The 17,780-nt window shown below is 44.9% G+C and overlaps 1 protein-coding gene across 10 annotated transcripts in view; it reads left to right on the forward strand.

Moving 5' to 3' along the window:
• The window catches only part of huwe1 (HECT, UBA and WWE domain containing E3 ubiquitin protein ligase 1), a 107,072-nt gene that overhangs the window by 34,837 nt on the left and 54,455 nt on the right, over positions 1 to 17,780 (forward strand). For 7 of the 10 annotated variants that reach the window (XM_031892168.1, XM_031892175.1, XM_031892170.1 and 4 more), the window contains exons 20-29: positions 648 to 754; positions 8,388 to 8,565; positions 8,961 to 9,079; positions 9,338 to 9,549; positions 12,010 to 12,067; positions 12,322 to 12,498; positions 13,483 to 13,728; positions 14,623 to 14,756; positions 15,030 to 15,130; positions 17,352 to 17,537. In XM_031892168.1, coding sequence (XP_031748028.1) covers positions 648 to 754; positions 8,388 to 8,565; positions 8,961 to 9,079; positions 9,338 to 9,549; positions 12,010 to 12,067; positions 12,322 to 12,498; positions 13,483 to 13,728; positions 14,623 to 14,756; positions 15,030 to 15,130; positions 17,352 to 17,537 — 1,518 coding nt within the window. The remainder of the gene's footprint in view (positions 1 to 647; positions 755 to 8,387; positions 8,566 to 8,960; positions 9,080 to 9,337; positions 9,550 to 12,009; positions 12,068 to 12,321; positions 12,499 to 13,482; positions 13,729 to 14,622; positions 14,757 to 15,029; positions 15,131 to 17,351; positions 17,538 to 17,780) is intronic. The other 3 variants (XM_031892172.1, XM_031892173.1, XM_031892177.1) reach the window with 1 other exon arrangement.

The following is a 17,780-nucleotide window of genomic DNA, read 5'->3' on the forward strand; positions in this document are numbered from 1 at the left end:
CTGTAATAACACATAAAATGACCCCAAAACCCCCAGAAATGTGTTCAAACTTTAAATAACCTGCCAAATTTAGTAAAATGGGAGTGGTATTTAGGGGGTGTGGCCACAAATTATCGTGGTTCAATTTTTTTTTATTTTTATCGCTCCCATTTTTCAAATATTGGGCGTTATGGTTTAAATATGACATATGACATTAAATAAAATGGTATGAGGGAAAAATGAAGCACAGAGCCAAACATTGTTAGTAGATTGGGTAATGATGAAGAACTATGACAACAGCTTGAGTGCCTTAAATTAAATTGCCTGGCCTGATTGCTCAATATCAGTGCCCAAACTTCTTTATACTTACTAATGAATGGAAGCTAATTCTAGCAACAAACTTTCCAAATCATGGAAAGTCTTCCCAGAAGTGTAGGGGGGGGGGAATATTTTTAGAAGCAAAGATTGGACCAACTTTATTTTACAGGTTTGGGGATCTATTATCTGGAATATTTGTGACCCAGGGTGCTTCCTGCTTTTTTTCTTTAATTTGATTCACCATACCTTGCCTACTAAAACATTTAAACTTGAAATAGACCCAATACGCTATATTCCATAAACTCCAGACGGTTCCTATTTGACTTGGGTTTTTTTTTTGTTTTTTGCAGCTACTGAAGTGGTGACAGTTTTTGTTTTCCAAGAGCCCTCACTGCTTTCTTCTCTTCAGGACAACGGCTTAACAGATGTGATGCTCCACGCTCTCCTTATAAAAGATGTAAGTACTTTTTTAATTGAATTGGAAAAATTTGTGCCAAGGTTTAGACATTAAAGTTTGTTTTTCCTTTGTTTAGTAGTATATACTTTGGGTAAAAAAATGTTTGTGTTAACGCTTTTTTCTGATCAATATGGCTGATGAAATTAAAAGAATCTGCTTGGGTCATAATGCCAGTAGAGAGTTTCTAGTGTAGGTCTCATACTTTTCTGTGACCCTGTGATCAATACAAGCACTGAAACCACGCAGATGACTGTAACTAAATAAAGTTTAAATGTATAATTCCTAATGTGCACCCTAATGGGAAAATATCCCGTACCAAGTAAGATAGGAGTGGTCCGGGTGTATATATACCCCAGACCAGTCGCTAGTACTGCCGAGGCTACACAAATTTAGACAAATAAAGGCTCACCAGGATCCTAGGTTGGTCCGGGTGCTCAGGGCCCCGAACCCGTAGCTGAAGGGAAGATCCAAAATCTCATATGAAGAACACCAAGCGCTCCGGACTCGAAGGTTTTGCTTTAAAAACAATCCTTTATTGGTTCATTAAAACATTAGATGCCTAACGCGTTTCGTGCGCGAGCCTATGATTAAGTGCGCATGCGCACGAAACGCGTTAGGCATCTAATGTTTTAATGAACCAATAAAGGATTGTTTTTAAAGCAAAACCTTCGAGTCCGGAGCGCTTGGTGTTCTTCATGTGAGACCCTGTGATAAAAATGAGTCCATTTTCCTAAACTATCTGCTTACCCATTCAGGGGCAAAAGAAAAGGATATCACTTGTGTCACCTATTTAAAAAACCCATGTTGTGTTTGCTGGGTAGATTGAAAAAGTAAGGTGAACCTGTCACCCTAAGTTTCCTGCAGGAGGAAAATTTTGTGTGAGTTCAGACACAAATTGATGCGTATGTTTTTCCACTGTCGATGCATTTTGGAGAGATTAGTCGCCTGTCACAGATCTGTCACAGGTGACTACTCTTTCCATGGAACAGTACCCTAAGAAATGATTTCAAACTCTTTACTATTGTGTTTGTCTAGCAAAATAAATACTTACTTTACTGACACTATAAAAATTATTAAAATCATCTTACCTTAATTCTATTGGAATTCATAATTAGAGCACATAGACAGGTGCCATTTTGTGACTACTGTTGAGTGAATCTCTGTGCAACAGAATAGGAGAGCTGAATGATGCCCATGTACAGGCTACACAATTATAGATGTGCAAGAGAGAGGAATTTGAGGAGTGCAGTGACCTCTAGGAAGTGCTGTATAGATATTGTAAGCCCCGCCTCTCTATGGGATAGCGGCGGGTCAGGATTATATGATTGACAGCTGAGATTTTTTTTAAATACCTTTTAGAAGAGGTATGGATGTGTTAATGAAAAAAAAATAATTTAGGTTTCTCTTGCGTCCTGGGGGACACAGGCACCATGGGGTTAAATCCCCTCCCATCAGGAGGCAGGACACTTTGTAAATTTGTTTCTCCACCCTCTATAACCCTCTTCCCACTCCCAGGCACCTCAGTTCTTTTAGTGTCCTCGCAAACAGGAGGTTGGACAACGTGTCTCTAGGAGACAATCAAGAAAAGATACTTCGGTTGGGGGCTTAGCCCTAAACACCAGGGGTGGTACCTGAGACAGCTTATGCTGTGCTCGTTGTGTCAGCCCCCTACGCTGGATGGCTCAGGGAGCCTAGTGCCTTGAATAGGCAGCGGTGCCAGAAGGACCCCCCCTCCAAGCTGGGGCCCATGGCACGACCCGGGTGAGTACAGGAGGAGCGTGAGGTTCCCTCTAGCCTCCTCCAACCCACCGCACAGACCCGCAAGCAGCGGGATGGGACCAGGGACTATCACCCGCCCTCCCCATAGGGCTGTAGTACCCCCTGTCACGGGCGCCCTGCGTCCCTGCCTCCCATATGGCGCGCTAGTGTGGCGCACCGCGGGAGAAGGAGAGAGAAGGAGCCATTGGCGGGCAAAGCACACGCTCCTGCCACATACCCCGTAGGCGCTCCGAGACTTCCGGCGCGTACAGCAGGACTCCCGGAAGTACTCGCGGCTTACGTGACCTACCCTCTTCGCGCCTTCGGTCGACACACCCCTTCCGGTTCTCGGCTGAGCGCGCACTGGCGACTACGCACCACTCTACTCCGGCTCCCAACGCTAGGCAGAACACCTCTCTCCTCAGAGCGCTCACCCTCCGGCTCTCCTCTCCCCCCTACCAGGCAGAGGCACGGTAAAGGGGTAACTAAGCCAGCATGGCTGAAGGGTCAGGGGAGGCATTATTCCTCAGAGGGGGGAAACAGGCGCCCAGGGTAACCTTTTTTGCCTGTACCCAATGCAGGAAAAAATTTAAGGCGGCGCAAAAAGACCCAGTTTGCAAGGCCTGCACCACTGCTACCACAGACGCAGAGCAACCCGCTCCACAAGTCCCTCCGGGTACCCCATCAATAGAGCAGGGGGAGAATGTACAGGCAACACTACCCTCTACCTCGGGCAATGTGGCCGTAGGAGCCCCTGAGGCTCCAGCCTGGGCAGTCTCACTATCCAATTCCCTAGCTAATTTGCAGGGAATTCCACTGTTAGCATCTTCCCTGGATAAGATCCTAGAGAAACTAGCGTCACCCAAGGTAGCTCAGAGCACAACTAAACGCAAGTGCCCAGCTCCTACAGACTCTCTCTCCTCACCTGAGCCCCAGTCGGACCAGGAAGGACTTAGCGAAGGGGAAATATCCCCCTCCGCATCAGACGAAGACTCTGCTTCAACTTTCCCAGATTCTGCCAGGTCACCAAATGACCTAATCATGGCAGTCCTTCAGGCCCTCAAGATTGAGGACCCTGACACGGGGGCTAAGACCTCCAAGGGCCTGTTCGGCAGAACAGCTTCTCATGATATAAACTTTCCGGCCCACGAACAGCTCCAAGCCATTATCCAGGAGGAATGGAACCTCCCGGAACACAAGTTCCAAGTCACTCGGAAATTCGCCAAGCTCTATCCCTTCCCCAAGGATGCCTTGGGGAAATGGAGCACTCCACCCCTTGTGGATGCTCCGGTATCACGGCTGTCTAAGGCTACCGCTCTACCCGTTCCGGACGCGTCCGCCTTTAAGGATGCAACCGATAAAAAGCTGGAAGGTTTTCTTAAAGCAATCTTCTCCTCGGCAGGTACAGCCTTTCGTCCCGTTCTGGCAATGGCATGGGTAAGTCGGGCTCTGGAAGTATGGTCTGACGCCATCCTCACGGGATTACAGAGGGAAACTTCAGTGGAGGACGTCGAATCGGTCGCGCTCCACATCCAAGAAGCGAGCTCCTTTCTCGGGGAAGCCTCACTGGACGCTCTTAAGGTGCTGGCCCGCACATCGGCTCTTTCAGTGGCGGCTCGCCGCTCCTTGTGGCTTCGGCTATGGTCAGCCGACCTCAGCTCCAAAAAGTCTCTTACCTCTCTTCCCTTTAAAGGTTCCCGCCTCTTCGGCGAAGAACTGGAGAAAATTATTTCGCAAGCCACAGGGGGCAAAAGCACACTTTTGCCCCAACAAAAACCCAAGGGCAGACCCACTACCATGTCTTCCAAGAGACAGCGCTTTTTTCGTGGCCAAGGATCACGTTTCTCGAAAGGATCCTCCCCATCTAGATCCTCTTCCTCCTCCAGAGGTGGACCCAACTCCAGAGGCAGACCATCCTGGCAGCCTCGCAAGACATTTACCAAGACCCCTAACGAGAAGAACTCCTCAGCATGACTGGCTGCCCACCACTCAGCCAAGCTCTCAGGTCGGGGGACGTCTAAAACACTTCGCCACCACCTGGGCCGAACTCATAGAGGACTCCTGGGTCATAGACACAGTTTCCTCCGGTTACAAAATAGAATTCCACAGAACACCCCCGCAGAGGTTCTTCATGTCTCGGGTCCCCATGGAACCCCAAAAACAAACAGCATTCCTATCCATTATAAGGGATCTGGTACAGGCAGGGGTAATCATCCCAGTCCCCCTATCACAAAGGTTCCAAGGGTTCTACTGAGGTCAGTAATCCGGGCATTAGAGCCCCAAGAGTTCCTGACATCCTTGGACATGAAGGACGCATACCTTCATGTCCCAATCCATCCCCTTCACCAAAAATTCTTGCGGTTCGCCTACCACGACCACCACTACCAGTTTGTGGCCCTACCCTTCGGCCTATCATCGGCACCGCGCATTTTTACGAAGATCATGGCCACCATGGCAGCCCTTCTCCGAGTCCGTGGAGTGTATATCACTCCATACTTGGACGATCTGCTAATCAAAGCGCCCTCAATACATCAAGCACTGGAGGACTTAAACCTGTCCATCCAAACTCTCCAGAACTTTGGCTGGACAATCAACAGGCCCAAGTCTTGCCTTGTCCCATCCCAGAGGATCCAGTTCCTCGGTCTCCTTCTCGACACACGTCGAGGGAAAGTTCTCCTACCAGAGGAAAAGATACACAAGACTCGCTTGCTAGTCAGACAGCTCAAGTCCATTCCAAAACCATCCCTCAGATTTTGCATGAAGGTTCTAGGGGTCATGGTCGCTTCCACGGAAGCGGTTCCGTTTGCACAGTTCCACCTACGAGCCCTACAAAGGAACGTTATCTCGGAGTGGCGGCGTCATCACTCCCTCAACCAACGGATCTCCCTATCAACCCAGACGTTAGACTCCCTGAATTGGTGGCTGACCCCACCTCACTTGACACAGGGAAAATCCTTTGCGGATCCGAACTGGCAGATCATCACCACCGATGCCAGCCTGTCAGGTTGGGGAGCCACCTTTCAGAATCTTTCGGCCCAGGGCTTATGGTCAGCAGCGGAATCCAGACTGCCGATCAATATCCTAGAGATCAGAGCCATTTTCAGAGCTCTGACTCACTGGGAAACCCGTCTGACAGGGCTAGCCATACGGATTCAGTCCGACAATGCAACAGCGGTGTCGTACCTCAATCGTCAAGGGGGAACCAGGAGCGTGGCGGCGGCAGGGGAAATCAGCAAGATCTTACGTTGGGCGGAGCACAACGTTCCGCAAATCTCTGCAGTCCACATTCCCGGTCTCTTAAACTGGGAAGCGGATTACCTCAGTCGCTACCAGATAGACCCGACGGAATGGGAACTGCATCCCGAGGTTTTCGACCTCATAGTGACACAATGGGGCGAGCCAGATCTAGACCTCATGGCGTCTCGCCACAACCGGAAAACTCCCCTATTCATTTCCAAGACCAGGGACCATCTTGCAGTAGGGGTAGATGCCCTGACCGCGCCGTGGGGAGTTCCACTAGCCTACGCCTTTCCCCCCATTGCCATGCTACCACGCCTCATCAAGAGAATGAGGAGAGAAAAAGGCACGTTCATAGTAATCGCTCCAAACTGGCCTCGGAGGTCGTGGTTTACAGACCTGGTGAATCTCTCAATCGATCCACCCATAACACTCCCCATTCGGGCAGACCTGCTTCGCCAAGGTCCGATCTTCCACCACAATCCCCAAATGTTCCATTTGATGGCGTGGCACTTGAGACCGCTATTCTGAATCAGAAAGGATTCTCGCCAGTAGTGGCCCAGACCATGATCAATGCTAGGAAAGCGGTATCCTCCAAGGCTTACCACAGAATCTGGAAAATTTTCATTCTATGGTGCTCGGAGAAGCAAATACCATACCAGGGGGTGGGCGTACCCTTGATTCTCCAGTTCCTTCAGGATGGCCTGGACAAAGGCTTGAGCCTAGGGTCCCTGAAGGTTCAGATATCGGCCTTATCCATTCTACTGCAGAAGAAACTGGCAAGGCAAGAAGACGTAAGAACATTCCTACAGGGAGTGGCTCACCTGTCACCGGCTTGGAAACCTCCGGTGCCACCCTGGGACCTCAATCTTGTCTTGACAGCCCTGTTGGAGGCTCCCTTTGAACCTATCCAAACCATCGAGCTTCCTTGGCTTACCTGGAAGATAGTATTCCTGACGGCCATCTCTTCAGCAAGACGCGTTTCGGAACTAAGCGCGCTGTTGTGCGATCCTCCTCACCTGATATTTCACGAGGAGAAGGCAGTTTTGCGTACGGTTCCCTCCTTCCTTCCAAAGGTGGTGTCACCCTTTCACCTGAATGAAGAGATAGTGCTACCATCCTTTTGTAGCTCACCCAAGAATCCCAAAGAAACGAGACTACACAAGCTAGATGTAGTCAGATCACTGAGAACCTATGTAGACCGGACGGCACACTTCCGCAAGGTCAGAACTCTTTTTGTGATTCCGTCGGGCAGCCGGAAAGGGTGTTCAGCTTCTAAGGCCACAATTGCTCGCTGGATCAGGGAAACTGTTCGCCAGGCGTACATATCCCTGGGGAAAACACCTCCATTTGGGATAAAGGCTCATTCCACTAGAGCACTCGGGGCGTCTTGGGCATGCAGAAACCTAGCCTCTGCGGAACAGCTGTGCAAAGCAGCAACCTGGTCTTCTGTACACACATTCGCAAAATTCTATCGATTTGATACCTTTGCCGAGGCAGCATTTGGGCGAAAAGTTCTGCAGTCTGTAGTTCAAAGCTAGACTGCAACATGTTGATAGCCCTGTTTCCTCCCTCCCAGTGGGGACGGCTTTGGTATGTCCCCATGGTGCCTGTGTCCCCCAGGACGCAAGAGAAAAGGGGATTTATTACTTACCGTTACATCCTTTTCTCTTAGTCCTATGGGGGACACAGGCCACCCTCCCTGGAAACTTGGGAATCATGCATACCTTCTCACTCAGCCATGTTATAGTTTACAGTTACAATTGTTAAGAGCACTGTTTGCTCGGTTCTTGTTACATAACTGAGGTGCCTGGGAGTGGGAAGAGGGTTATAGAGGGTGGAGAAACAAATTTACAAAGTGTCCTGCCTCCTGATGGGAGGGGATTTAACCCCATGGTGCCTGTGTCCCCCATAGGACTAAGAGAAAAGGATGTAACGGTAAGTAATAAATCCCCTTTTCATCTTTAATTACTTTTATTATACAGCCTTTTATGTCTTGGTGACGGTCCCCTTTAATGGAAAGCCTTTTTTTCATTGTGTTTAATGACAGTGTTAAATATAATAAATGTTTGATATTATCCTTTAAGGGTTTTCTTAGCTTTTTCTAAAGGCTGTATTTACAGTTTGCAACATGTTTATGCTTGTGTTGCTCCCCAAGTCTTTTTACATTTGAATGTGGCTCACGGGTAAAAAAAAGTTGGAGATCGCTGCCCTATAGCAAAGCAGGTTGCTTGTGCTTTTCTAAGTGATCCCGCCCCCTGTCTTTTAGTGGCGCTGCTCTGAACACAATAATCATGGGGTCACCCCGAATGAAACAGCAGCATTTGTTGGATGACCCAAAGTGGGAGGGGCCACCAACAGCTAATCAATCAGATTTCACCTATAAATTAAAAAAAAATTTTATTCAGTTGGTGATCCCGTTCTCTGTATTGTCTATGGAAGGGTATTTTATGGCATTTATTAGTCATAACAAGTAGCTGCTACTAAGGCAAAGTGTGTCCTTTGGTGCATTTTACCTTTTTGTACAATTCAGAGTACAATTCAGAGAGTCATATATTGTGATTTATAAAACAAAGGAGGTTGGGAGGAAATGCGGATATAACTTGGGTATTTTAACAAGCTAGAATTTATCTGATAGGTTCCTGCTACCCGAGAAGTTCTTGGATCTCTTCCTAATGTCTTCAGTGCTCTCTGTTTAAATGCCCGAGGTCTGCAGTCCTTTGTGCAGTGCCAACCCTTTGAGCGATTGTTCAAAGTGTTGCTCTCACCTGATTACCTTCCTGCTATGAGGCGACGGAGAAGCTCAGACCCTCTAGGTAAGCACGTTTCATTGACAGATGACCCTCTTATTGGACTGCTGTTAAGATTGACCTCAGGTTTCACTGACAAAGTAGATGTTAACATATCTGAATCTAGTTGACAGTGATGCATACTTTAGCCCTTTGTGTTGTCTCTGCAAGATGGATTGCCGCTCATGGGTTTGCATTGTGTTGTGGCTTCTGGGCCCGATTGTGTTAGTGCTTGTTAAAGAATTATTAATATAGAGTTCAGTGCCCTCCAGGCCTTTGACACTCAGGATATGCTGTCAAAGGCAATTCCAAATATTTCCTAAACCTCCTCTAACCCCTGCCGAAGAGACCTGTAGTGCAGCATAGAATAGCTCTCTTCAGGTCTCTAGTCGAGGGATTAAGAGGCCCGTGGTCTCTTCCAGCTTTGACCTCTCTCCGGTCTCCTGCAGGCGATACAGCCTCTAACCTGGGCAGTGCTGTTGATGAACTGATGAGGCACCAGCCCACGTTAAAAACAGACGCTACAACTGCCATCATTAAGGTACAGTCATATTATTATGCATCATTTGGATGGGTTGAGTAGTGTAAGGGGGGCTTATGAGTTATAATTATCGTTTATTTTTTAAGGCGTTATGTTTTGGTTTCAGCTTTATGGTATTAATTACATGGGGACTTTCCATATGTTACTTTTAGATCCTTTCTTTTATAGAATTCTGTTAATACACCTTCTGCCGCTGAGCCTTACTATTTGCGTACTTTTTAACAAGTGCCTTAACAAGTGTTCTTTGCTTTGTTTTAGCTCTTAGAAGAGATATGTAACCTTGGTAGGGACCCAAAATACATCTGTCAGAAGCCATCTATTCAGAAAGCTGATGGCACGGCTACTGCTCCTCCACCACGTTCCAACCATGCAGCAGAGGAGGCTTCTAGTGAGGATGAAGAGGAGGAGGAGGTACAAGCAATGCAGAGTTTCAGCACAAATCAGCAAAGTGAAGTTGAACCCAGCCAGCAGTAAGTGTGCAGTGGGGGTGGGGTCTTTCTGTAATACTGCAGGACCCACTAAATGAGTTTCAGAAGCTCAATGGATATGATTGCAATGGAAGAGTTTAAAAAAACAAATACCACACCCTTAGGGCAATGATAACAGCAGGCGATTGTTCATCTGTGATAGATCTCCTTTGCCTAGGCAAAGAATTACCAGTGGAGCAAAATACATAGTGCAGCTACTTTCCAAAGTTTCCAAAGTTTCTTTGAGAGTCAACTTTGCACTACTTTACAAAGCCGCAACAATGTTTATGTGCAGTGGATATAAAACTTTACAAAAAAAATGAGACAAATCATTTTAGAACTTTTTCCACATATAAACTGTACCAATCAATTGAAAAACAAACAAATCTTTTAGGTGGAGGAAAGAAAACCAAAAAAACTAAAATAATGTGGTTGCATAAATGTGCACCCCCTTAAACTAATACTTTGTTGAAGCATCTTATGATTTTATTACAGCACTCAGTCTTTTCGTATGAGTCTATCAGCATGGCACATTTTGACTTTGCAAGATTTGCCCACTCTTTGCAGAAATGCTCCAAATCTGTCAGATTGCGAGGGCATCTCCTGGGCACAGCCCTCTTGAGATCACCCCACAGATTTTCAATCGGATTCATGTCTGGGCTCTGGCTGGGCCATTCCAAAACTTTAATCTTCTTCTGGGGAAGCCATTCCTTTGTTGGTTTGGATATATGCTTTGGGTCGTTGTCATGCTCAAAGATGAAGTTCCTCCTCCTCTAACAGAATCCTGAAGGTTTTGTGCCAATATTGACTGGTATTTGGAACTGTTCATAATTCCCTCTATCTTAACTAAGACCCCAGTTCCAGCTGAAGAAAAACAGCCCCAAAGCATGATGCTGCCACCACCATGCTTCACTGTGGGAATGGTGTTCTTTTGGTGATGTGCAGTATTGTTTTTGCGCCAAACATATTTTTTGGAATTATGGGCAAAAAGTTCAACCTTGGTTTCATCAGACCATAACACCTTTTTCCACATGCTTTTGGGAGACTTCAGATGTGTTTTTGCAAAATGTAGCCTGGTTTGGATGTTTTTCTGCGTAAGAAAAGGCTTTCGTCTTGCCACTCTACCCCTTAGCCCAGACATATGAAGAATATGGGAGATTGTTGTCACATGTACCACACAGCCAGATATTCCTGCAGCTCCTTTAATGTTGCTGTAGGGCCTCTTGGTAGCCTCCCTGACCAGTTTTCTTCTCGTCTTTTCATCAAGTTTGGAGGGACGTCCAGTTCTTGGTAATGGCTACATCCCCAGGTAGAAGAGGGTGTGCACACTTATGCAACAACATTATTTTAGTTGTTTTGGTTTTCTTCCCTCCACCTAAAAGATTTCAGTTTGTTTTTCAATTGAGTGGTACAGTTTATAGGTCACATTAAAGGTGGAAAAAGTTCTGAAATGATTTATCTTTGTCTCATTTTTGTACAGCACAGGATCCTGACATTTTACCAAGGGTGTGTAGACTTTTTATATCCACTGTATGCATGAAACATAGATTAGAGATTAGCTGCCAAGGTAGAGGAAATCTATTGCCGGCAGCAAATCGCCTAGTGTGTCATTGCCATTAACACTAAGGAAAGCTTTACCAAACACCTTACAAATAAAAAAATTCAGAGCAGTCCATACCTGGCATGCTAGCTTGTGCCATAGGCAGAACATTTGCCATTCTTTTCAGTGAGAAACCATTAATGCTAGGCTTCTGAGGCTTCAGAGTTCTGGCAGTCTTTTGTAGCTGCCTTTTGTGGTTATAAACAGGTATCAAGTATCATTCATAGCTTTCAGCATATGTAATATAATTTCTACAATACAGGTCAATACCAGCCAAGGACTGATTGTATCACATTTGTATCGTATTTGAGACACACACATATATATTTTTTTCTTTGAAGTCCTCACATTTATTGCAGTAGGTTTGCTACCAACTTTGGTGTGTTTAGCCACTATCATTTAAATGTATCTCCACCTAGGCCCCACTAGGCGGATTATCAGCCTGCACATATACCTTGTGCCTGCACCCAGAAGCATTGAATCTGGCTGGGTGCAGGCATACAAAAACGTGACACTTATTTTGTTAGGGGATATTGGCTGCATGTGCCTGCGCACAGGCGAACTCATCGCTTCTGAGTACAGGCACGGTGAAGATTTTTCAAGCATATGGGCAGATTTCCAGCCTGTGCTTATACACAGGCTGACAGTCCTCCTCGTGGGACTTTTCCTTTCCCTACGCTTGTGGCACATAGGGCAAGCCCTCTTGATGACAACACGAGTTAGATTTATCCGTATCCCTACAACCCATCCTGACATGTTTTTCCCCAGGGGATGAGTTACCTTCTATGTTTCTATGGAAACATTTTGAAATTTCTGCATACTCTTAATGCACTTAATTCTAGTTTAGCATCTTTCTTTCCTAGTGTTGTTGGCACAGAGGAGAGGATTCCTATTCCCCTAATGGATTATATTCTCAATGTGGTGAGTGTGGAACTAACTTTTCTGTTCTTTGAATAGTGATCAAGAGGGTTTTTTAACCTTAAATTTTGAATGTTGAGTTTGAATTACAAATATATTTAAATTTTAATGTGTATGTTTTAGTGATATTTCGCACTGCGTCAGGCGTAATACACAGCTCCTGCTGAATAGTCTTTTATTTATTATGGAGTTGATTTGGGATAGAAGATGTTTTCACAGGTACTCTGAGTTGATCAAATCTTATGACATATTCACAGATGAAATTTGTGGAATCAATTCTAAGTAACAACACAACTGATGATCACTGCCAGGAATTTGTCAGTCAGAAGGGGCTCCTTCCACTTGTCACCATCCTTGGGCTTCCCAACCTACCTATTGACTTTCCTACCTCTGCTGCTTGCCAAGCTGTGGCAGGTGTCTGCAAATCCATTTTGGTAAGTTAAAGTTATATGCAATTCAGATGGGTAGTTTGATGCAAAAGTTGAAGGATAAAGTATATGTTGTGATTTGTCTGTCCTGTTTTTTGTTTACTTACAAGATTTTCCCGTTAAAGAATCAGTAATGTCATTAAGTGGATTTTCTTTTTTTTTTTTTTTGGGGGGGGGGGCGGGTTTATATGACTGTAACTCTTGCTGAATATAATAATCTTTATAAATGTATTGAATGGCATATCCAGTTAACTGCTAAAGCCCATTTAGGGATTGCATTCTATTTTGCAGTGGGGCACTTTGAAGTAATTTGAGTAGCCTGTAAATGTGACACCAAAGTAGCCCCCATAGACTTGACATCACATCTTTGTAAGGCAGTAAATGACCTGAAAAGCATACTAATTAAATGTATTTACATATTTATTTTCATGACACATTTTTGTGCAAGCTAGCGTGTGTTGGGCCATCTGCAGTTAATAGTCATTGCCTATCACTACTCCAATGATGAAAGATATTTAGATATAAAAGATCATTCACTTCTGTCTCTGTCACCTCCCACCCCCATGGATATTTTATTCTAAGGTTTTTATGACACTAGGCACTCGATTGATTTTTATCAGAAGCCACTCCAGTTCCTGTTTTAGAGTAAGGAAATAATTACACAGAAAAAAACAGGCTGACATTGGAAGGGATTATTAAATGTAGCTATATACACTGTAAGATCCTCTCGTTTGGCGAGGTCGCCAAGCAAGCGGATCTTCTCCCGATATGCGCAAGGTCACAAAGCAAGTGTATTTTCTCCCGATATGCCCACCTAGGGCCAAACAATCTAATTAAAATGCCGGGCATAGGCAAGGTGGATAAGTCCTTGTTTTGTTTACTCCCTGGTTAATTGCTTAATACCTCTGTAAAAACAGGTTTGTTTTTGCTTTCTTTTTTTATTCCGCTCATTTGATTAAAACCTAACTATGCTTCTCAACTTCTTTCCAGACTCTTTCTCATGAGCCAAAAGTTCTCCAAGAAGGACTTCTTCAGCTGGATTCAATTCTTTCATCTCTTGATCCACTTCATCGGCCCATTGAGGCTCCTGGTGGCTCAGTACTGCTTCGAGAGTTGGCATGTGCTGGAAATGTGGCAGATGCTACTTTGTCTGCTCAAGCAACTCCATTATTACACGCTCTCACTGCAGCCCATGCCTACATCATGATGTTTGTGCATACATGCAGGGTTGGACAGGTAGGAGGCCAGTCGTCAGTAATTTGATTTGTACACTTTCAGGGGAGGATCAAAAAGGGCTAACTGCAAGTTATCTTGGAATACCACTTTCTACATCACATTAAAAGATGTGGTGAGCACTTGAGGAAATTAATTTTTTAAAGTAGCCCCCAAGCTTTTGGGTTTTTTTTTTATAGTTAGTGTTTGTGTCAATAGCAAAATAAAGTATATATGCCATTATTTTTAAAACCATGTATATCAGTCATCACAATCCTTTGAATGGCATCTGTTTGATTATAGTAAGCCTTAAACATCACATATATACCACTACATCAAAAGTCTATATAGGAGATTTAGGTCTACAGTATGTGTGGGATAGGGTATCACATTTTGATAGGGAGCATTATCCACCTAGCCCTGCTTCCCACCATGGGCTCCATTTTTCCTCTTTTGGAAAGCTCTGGCTAGCAGACTAATTTTGATAAGGGGTAAGGTTTGATTTACCAAAGTGATCCAGTTTTGAACTGTGGGGGGCTTGGGCCCCATCTATGATTTTCCTTGCATAATATGGGAGTGTTCTATATCTAATTCTGGCATGGTTGTCATTTATTAGTTTATCCAAAACTCCCAATATACACACCTGGGGTGTTAACAATTTAGGAAAGATAAGTTTGTCTACTAGGAGATTCATAACATCAGTCCAAAATTTAGCTACCTGTGGACAAGACCAGGCCATATGTAAAAAAAAAGATCAAGTAGATGATAAAATGCTAGTCAAAGGGGATTTCCTCCACATCAATCCCAGCAAGTGAAAATTTAATTAGTCCCTTTCTTTTAATTTGCAATTTAATTTTTAAGATCACTGCTGTTTTAAATTGTCACTGATAACAATGCCTTTTTTCCCCATAATTTTAGAGTGAAATCCGTGCCATCTCTGTGAACCAGTGGGGATCACAGCTGGGTCTCAATGTTTTGAACAAGTTGAGCCAGCTCTACTGCTCCCTTGTATGGGAAAGTACAGTTTTGCTGTCACTTTGTACTCCTAACAGGTACTTGAGTGGTGTGACGTGGAATGTGTTTGGGAGTGACTAGGGATTTTGGTTAACTGTTATGGTTCATAATTAAATTTTGTGCCTGAGAATAATTTCAAGAAAATATTTTATTTTTAACAAATAGACTAAATACATGTTAAAGACAGGCCTTATTTATTTTGTTTATGTTGAACACAGGCATATTGCTCTTAATGTTTTTAATCTCTTACTGTTATCTTTGTAGAAGTCTGGAAGGGCAATGTTTAATTACTATTTCTGCTTTTAAACTAGTTTGCCTCCTGGGTGTGAGTTTGGCCAAGCAGATATGCAGAAATTAGCCCCAAAGGAGGAAAAGGCAACCACTGTATTGCCCCAAGGAACCAAAAGACCTGGTATGTGTGCCACTGCATTATTTTTTTATTTCTATTGCAGGTGACTTTGTAACCATAGGGACCGTAGGGTTTAGTATCTACCAGCAGGAGGCAGGAAACTAGAAGAGGAAGAAGGCTCCTCCTCCCTGCTGCTAAAGCTCCTATCACTTGCTGCTACTGCCATTTTTGTAATGTCCCTCAAGGAGACATGTTCACTTCGCCTATCTGACTTTTCTTCGGCCAGATTAAATCTGGCACCATGGGTCAACCTATAGGGATCCCAACAGGAGTACCTTTATCTAGGCTTCCTCCTACGTGGGACCAAGAGTGCTGCAGTCAGTCTCCCCTGGAGCATGCCATACAGAATTACCTGCCTCTCTTTTCCTCAGTGCAGAAGCTGTTCCAGTTCCCTGGCAGCCATCCAAGGCATGGTATGTATGTGTCCTGCCTTGCCTCCTTCTACACTGCCGCCTTCTCTCTGTGCCCGATCTCCTCCATCCAGTTCCATTGTGTTCAGCATTAGGTACTTTAAACACTGGTGTTCTCCACCCAATGCATTCTGTTAGGACTCTCGTGGGGCGCAAACTTTGCTTTGCATTAAGCGCTTCCCTTCCCACTCACCGTTCGGATTGCATATCTCTGCTCTCACTGTGAGGAAAGCTGAAGGGACCAGTATATTCTCAGCAGGAGAAGAGCTCTAGCTAGAGGGGGGATCCGGAACCCAGCAATTAGACGGCCTTTTCTTAAGCAGGCTTTGCGTTTTTGTTTGCTTTTCACTGGCACTATACTTGAACTGTATAATTCTACTCATGGCAGAGTACAATCCAGAGGGACCTTTTTCTAGAGGGACATCTAGCTCCTCCAAGGTTAAGCATTGGTTAGCATGCACCAGGTGCTGCAAACGCCTCCCCTCAGGCAGAAAGGATCCTCTCTGCTCCTCCTGTTCCAAAATTAGTCCAGAGACTTCCTTCCAGACTCAGGAAGTGCCACCCCTGGTTTCTACTGAAGACCCAGGAGTGGTATCTACTCCCTTGGTGACACAGGAAGCTCCTACTCAGGCTTCTTTTTGGTCAGGAACCGACAAAATCCTCTTCAGAGGCTATAGATTTCCTAATTGCCTCAGTCATTTCCTGCCTCAACCTCAAAGCTCCAGAGGCTTCCCAAGGTTCTTCCAAATCCCTATTTAAGCTCCAAAAGAAACTACTATTCATGTTCCCGTCTCACTAACCGCAGGATAAAATCATTCAGTCAGAGTGGCATCGCCCTGAGAAACGTTTTCAAGCCAACCCCTGGTTCTGGAACCTGTGTCTCGTCTCTCCAAGAATACAGCCTCCCAGTGTTCTGATTCCTCCTCTAAGGATTCGATGGACAAAAAGATGGAAGGGTTCCTTCGTTCCACTTTCTTTTCTGTGGGCGAGAGTCTGTGCCCCATCTTGGCCTCAGCTTGGGTTTCCCAAACCATTCAGAACTGGTCGAATTCCCTTCTTGACGGTATCAATTCAGGCCCCCCTAGGCAGGAACTGGCAGCCCTACCTTCCCAAATCAGGGAAGCAAATTAATATCTCTGCAAAGCTTTTCTTAATGCTGCCCAAGCTATCAGCTGCTTCTCTGCCCTTTCAGTGAAAGGGCTCCTAGGCTTCCAAGACAAACCATTTATCATTGGTTTAAGGAGACCATCCGCAGAGCTTATGTGGCCCGAGGAAAGTCTCCACCTCTGCATACAGCTCATTTCACCAGTGGCATTGGCACCTCCTGGGCCCTAAAGGCCCAGCTTGTTCAAGCTGAACAAGTCTGCAGAGCCACTACTAGGTCCTCAATTCATTCCTCAATTAATTTCTTGACCAGAATCTATAAGGTTGAGGTTTTTTCAGCATCTGATGCTCTCTTTGAAAGAAAGGCAATGCAGGCTGCAGTTCTATAGCCTACTAGCCCCGCTTCTTCCACCCTAGACCTCAGTGGCACTGCATGTATATAGTTCTGTTGGTTGTGGATGTTATAGTTTTCTTGTTGACAAACTGGCAGTAGCAGGAAGTAATAGGGGATTTATCAGCAGGGAGGAGAGGCCTTTTTCCCTCTTCTAGTGTCCTGCCTCCTGCTGGTAGATACTAAACCCCAATTGTCCCTGTGTCCCATAAAAAATATATTATATATTTTTATTATGTGTGGTTGATTTTCAAAAAACTTGATACTTTTTTTGCACAATTTTACACAAGTCATTAGATCCATTTTCTCTTCCTATCAGAAAGTGAGGTTGAAGGCACAGTTGTCAGTGAGGAAGCTTCAGGCTTACTTGAAGGAATTGGACTGGATGGAGATACTTTAGCTCCAATGGAAACTGATGAACCCAGCACTTCTGATGCAAAGGGCAAACCGAAAATAACCCCAGCTATGGCGGCCAGAATCAAGCAAATCAAACCATTACTATCAGGTAACTTTGTCCTTTAGAAAACTGCTATATTATTTATATCTAAAATATAAAAATTTTCTGCAAAAAATGTTTGTCCTTTCTCCCCCTTTTTCTTAAAGAATAAATTATATTTACTAGATTATGCAACATTTAGCAGACAATTCTCTGTCTCCAAAAAGCTGCAGGAGGCTGGATATAGCAGTTTGATAGATCACAGATCTACCAGAATCTTACAACGTTTTTAGTGGTTGCATTTTAGACCCC

The sequence above is a fragment of the Xenopus tropicalis genome, chromosome 8 (genome assembly GCF_000004195.4).
Source record: "Xenopus tropicalis strain Nigerian chromosome 8, UCB_Xtro_10.0, whole genome shotgun sequence".
Classification (NCBI taxonomy): Eukaryota; Metazoa; Chordata; class Amphibia; order Anura; family Pipidae; genus Xenopus; species Xenopus tropicalis.